Source organism: Trachymyrmex septentrionalis, unplaced genomic scaffold (assembly GCF_001594115.1).
Source record: "Trachymyrmex septentrionalis isolate Tsep2-gDNA-1 unplaced genomic scaffold, Tsep1.0 scaffold176, whole genome shotgun sequence".
Classification (NCBI taxonomy): Eukaryota; Metazoa; Arthropoda; class Insecta; order Hymenoptera; family Formicidae; genus Trachymyrmex; species Trachymyrmex septentrionalis.
In genome coordinates, this window is record NW_017304928.1 from 413,485 (window position 1) to 417,900 (window position 4,416).

Below are 4,416 nucleotides of genomic sequence, written 5' to 3' on the forward strand. Positions count from 1 at the left end.
TGCGGGACCGACAAAGTCTCACGAAGCGTAGTACGTACGCGGTGACGCGCACTAATCGAGGCCATGTGGAGAATTTCGTGGGTAGGTCCCACTCCTCCGTGCTGACGTGAGCAGTTTGTGTCGTTGGGGTTTTACGGGCGAGCTCATCGTCCGGTATGGTGATGAGTGGGTTGTGTGGCCACTCGGAAGGTTCAAGTTTGAGCCACTGTGATCCATTCCACCAAAGATCGTGGTTGCCAGCTCTGAGGGTGAAATACCCCGTGAAGCAATATCCGCAGGGTTATGCTTGCTTGGCACGTGGCGCCAAGTAGCCGTGGGTAGCCGCGTTTGTATGTCAGACACTCGATTGGCGACGAACGTCTTCCACCGCGACGCATGCTCGTTAAGCCAGCTTAGTACCACGGTGGAGTCGGTCCAGCAATGTAGGGATGCGTCCGAAGCGCGACCAGTCGAGACAACGTTGGACATTAACTTCGCGAGTAGTGACGCTGCACAGAGTTCCAATCTGGGTATGCTCAGTGTCTTGATAGGGGCCACCTTGGTCTTACTGACCAGCAGGGTGACTTCCGGTGGATCAGTTGGGTGAAGCACGCGCTGATATACTACAGCCGCGTATGCGCGATTTGAGGCATCGGCGAAACCGTGTAAATCCCGGGTAGCATGTTCGATTCGTTGACCTGTCCACCTAGGGATGGAAATGCGAGAAAGGGCCGGCAAATCGCGACAATACTCTTGCCACTGTCTGGCTAAGTCCTCGGGTAGTGGATCGTCCCAATCGCCCTTTCGGAGCCATAACTCCTGCAATAGGATCTTAGCCCGTATAGTGACGGGGGAGACCCATCCTAAGGGGTCAAAGAGCTTGGCGATTTCCGATAGTACGAGCCGTTTCGTCGGAAATCCGGTAGGTGACACGGTTACGGAAAACCGGAATGAGTCGGTGGCTGGATGCCAGTGTATTCCGAGCACCTTGGTACTCCCCTCCTGATCCAAGTGGAGCAGCAAGGAAGGGTCGGAAGAGGTAGCGGAGATATCCGCCAAGAGCAATGGCTCATTCGAGTACCATTTCTTGAGAGTGAACCCGCCTTTGCTCATTAGAGTGACGAGTTCAGTTCGCATCTCGCGCAAGGTCTGGATATCGTCAGCACCAAAGAAGATATCGTCAATGTAGGTATCCTCCTCAATGATGCCGGCGATACGTGGGTAATGCGCCCGCTCATCGTGAGCAAGCTGCCGCAAGACGCGTAGTGCGAGATAGGGAGCACAGGCCGTACCGTAAGTAACGGTAGCTAATTGATACTCCGCTATGGGTTCAGAGGGAGAATCTCTCCAAAGGATTCTCTGATAGTCTCGATCGTCAGGGTGAACGAGAATTTGACGGAACATCTTCTCGATGTCCGCCGTGTAGATGTATCGGTGTTGTCTCCACCGAAGGATTATAGCTGGCAGATCGCTCTGCAGCTTGGGACCGCAAAGTAAGTGATCGTTAAGCGTGCTTCCGTCGCTTGAGCGATGTGACGCATTGAAGACGATCCTAATTTTACTCGACGGGTCATGTTGTTTGAAGACCGGGTGGTGTGGCAAATACACCGTAGTCCCGATTTTAGAAGAGTGGGGTGGCGCGAGCATCATATGGCCGAGATCGCGATACTCGGTCATAAACGCTTTGTATTTTCCCAAAACTTCCAATTGACGAATTAACTGGCATTCAGATTTTTCAAGAAGGCGTTTCGCCGCTTGGCGAGTTGCGCCGATTTGCATTGATATATCTTTCAGAGGGAGGCGCACCATGTACCGTCCATTTGGTAAGCGTTGGTGCGTTGACGCGAAATGTTGCTCGCATCGGAGATCCTCTTCTGAAAGGATGTTTGGCGTGTTTACTTCCTCGACTTCCCAGAATGCCTTGAGAAGCGAGTCGACGTTTGTTACGGACGAGCAATGTAAAGTCGTCGCGGATGTGCGGATGCTGTGGTAGTTGGATGAGGGACCGATGAGTAACCAACCGAAAATGGACCGTTGTGCGGTAGGGGAACCTAGCGGTCCTTTGCGCAACCCGTCTAAGAGCAGTTGCCCGTACAGGTCCGCACCGATCAAGAGGTCGATGGGAACAGGGTCTGACGGATCAATATCCGCCAGCGGCAATCCCGATATATGCGGCCATTTGCCGGGAGCAATATGCGCTGTCGGCTTGTACGAAGATAATTTCTTCAGAATTAGTGCTCTAACCGCAATCGTTGGGCCCTGTCCATCACGCGGTTCAATAGTAATGTTCGTCAGTGCGCGAACAAGCCCTTGTGCTTGTGCACCTACACCGGTAATTTCGATATGAGTCTTATGTTGCTTCGCGCGCAAAGCTTGTACGGCGTGTTCTGAAATAAAGGTAGACTCAGATCCAGAGTCGAGTAAAGCGCGAGCTCGGAAGGTCCGACCTTCCGGTGACTTGACAACGACAGTTGCGGTCGCGAGGAATACGACTCCGTTGCCACCTGCCGTATTGCATGAGCCGCATGGCCGAGGGTTAGAGGCAGTAAGATTGTCTGGTGCGTTATTAATTTTAGTCGGACAAGACAGCGACGTTTCAATGTCGGAAGCAGCAAATCCAGTTGCAGTGTTATCAGTAAAAGGCTTAGCGTCTAGGCTTAACGCCGTTCCCGCATGGTTTACCGATTGCACCGGTGCAGCAGACCGATCCTGATGCAGCAGCGTATGGTGCAATCCCTTGCAACGAGCGCATCTAAATTTGCTTCGACACTTTGAGGCCGCGTGTCCAACGCGCAAACAGTTTATGCATCGATTGTTATCTCGGATAATTTTCATTCGACTTTCGAGCTCGAGGGTTTTAAAATTTTGACACTGGTACAGTTGGTGTTCATTTGCGCAAAGAGTACACCGTTCATGCTTCTCGGTTGCGGTGAGTACGCGAGTTGATTTCGAATGCGGCGATCCGCTTGTTTTCGTCGACGCGTTAGTAGACGGACCGACGCACGACACCGATTCGAGCGCTCGGATGCGCGCAGACAAGAACGAATCTAAATCATCATAGGAGGGGAAGTCCTCAGAATCGCCGAGTTTGAACTCCCACTCCATTCGCGTATGTTTGTCGAGTTTTTTAACTGTTAAAAATACAAGCAAATCGTCCCATTCGGATACAGGTCGTTCCAACGTAGTGAGCGCCGCAATGACGTCATTTGTTCGATCGCGTAAAAATTGCAATTCTGTAGCATTTTCGTGCTTTACTGGCGCGAGATCGCATAATGCAGACAAATGCGCGTTTACAATTGCACGAGGATTATTATAACGCGAATTGAGCGTGTTCCACGCGGAAGCATAATTCGCGTCCGTAATCGAAATGTTTTTAAGTACTAATGCTGCATCTCCGGTTAGGCTCGATTTTAAATAATGAAAGCGTTCAACATTCGATAGGCTTGTACTACTATGCACGAGAGAAGCGAAAATATCTCGAAAATTGACCCAATCGGTATAATTTCCCGAAAATTTTGGCAAAGTTATGCGCGGCAAAAATGGAGACTTATTTTGCGACTGAGTTTCGTTTATGGTCGAATTATGAATCGGAGGTGTAGCATTAGAAGTAGACGGTGTTAACTTATCTACGCAGGCTGTTATGTAGTCCGAGGCTCCCAGGAAGGTCTCCTCTGCGGCGTAGAAAAGACAGTCGGTGAAATATGGCTCTGCCGAACGATCTTCGTCCGTAGCTAATTCTTCGAGTTGTGCGTTGAGCTCCAAAATGCGTTCCCAATATTTTTCGACATTTACGAGTCGACTGCGTGCTATGGCAACAGTGATATTTTTGGGGCCGATTTTCTTGAAGTTCTCCACCGCTCTTGCAAGAAGCCCAAGAAATTGCTTCTGTTGAATTAGAGCTGAATCATATGACAGACCCATGATGAATTTGATGTCGTGGGCGAAAATGCGTTGGTCGAACTCTTCGAAGCGAAGAAGTCCAGTTGGAACTCGTGCGCGGCGACTGCCGAATGCGATCAAGTTCGCTTCAACGTGGCGGAGCTTGTAAGCTTGCGTGTAAGCTTGCCTCTCTTCAGCGGGGCAGGAGAAGACGGAAAGTGGGGGCGTCTCTGACGCGATGCCCCGTGACGTTCGGTAACGTTCGGTGACTGCCGAAATTTGACGAAAGCTTCTTCGTGAACACGGACTCGTGCGTCTTGATGTGTGTAGGCGCGCCTATGTATACGTCTCACACGTACAATGGCGCGCTGGAGGGGGTGAGATTCCTATCTCTGGCCCGTGATTCCGTGGAAAATTGACCGATGTTTGATCCCTTTTGGTTTCTTTTCTCAATTCACCTCACAATCACAAAATCCGTATTTCTTAACACAGAATCCGGCTCGAAGGACCAAAAATTGTTCGTAAGATTATGACCGCTGGTGCGGGTTGGAAGAATTC

General features: G+C 50.6%; 1 protein-coding gene across 1 annotated transcript; it reads right to left on the bottom strand.

Annotated features, from left to right (window-relative positions):
* Nucleotides 1–51: 51 nt before the first annotated feature.
* LOC108746527 lies at nucleotides 52–3,900 on the bottom strand. The gene has a single exon (XM_018483348.1). It carries the CDS (start codon nucleotides 3,898–3,900, stop codon nucleotides 52–54), a length of 3,849 nt encoding a protein of 1,282 aa, XP_018338850.1.
* Nucleotides 3,901–4,416: the final 516 nt, after the last annotated feature.

Excerpts from the sequence above, each read along its gene's own strand:
- LOC108746527 (XM_018483348.1), bottom strand. The coding sequence starts at position 3,900 with ATGGGTCTGTCATATGATTCAGCTCTAATTCAACAGAAGCAATTTCTT.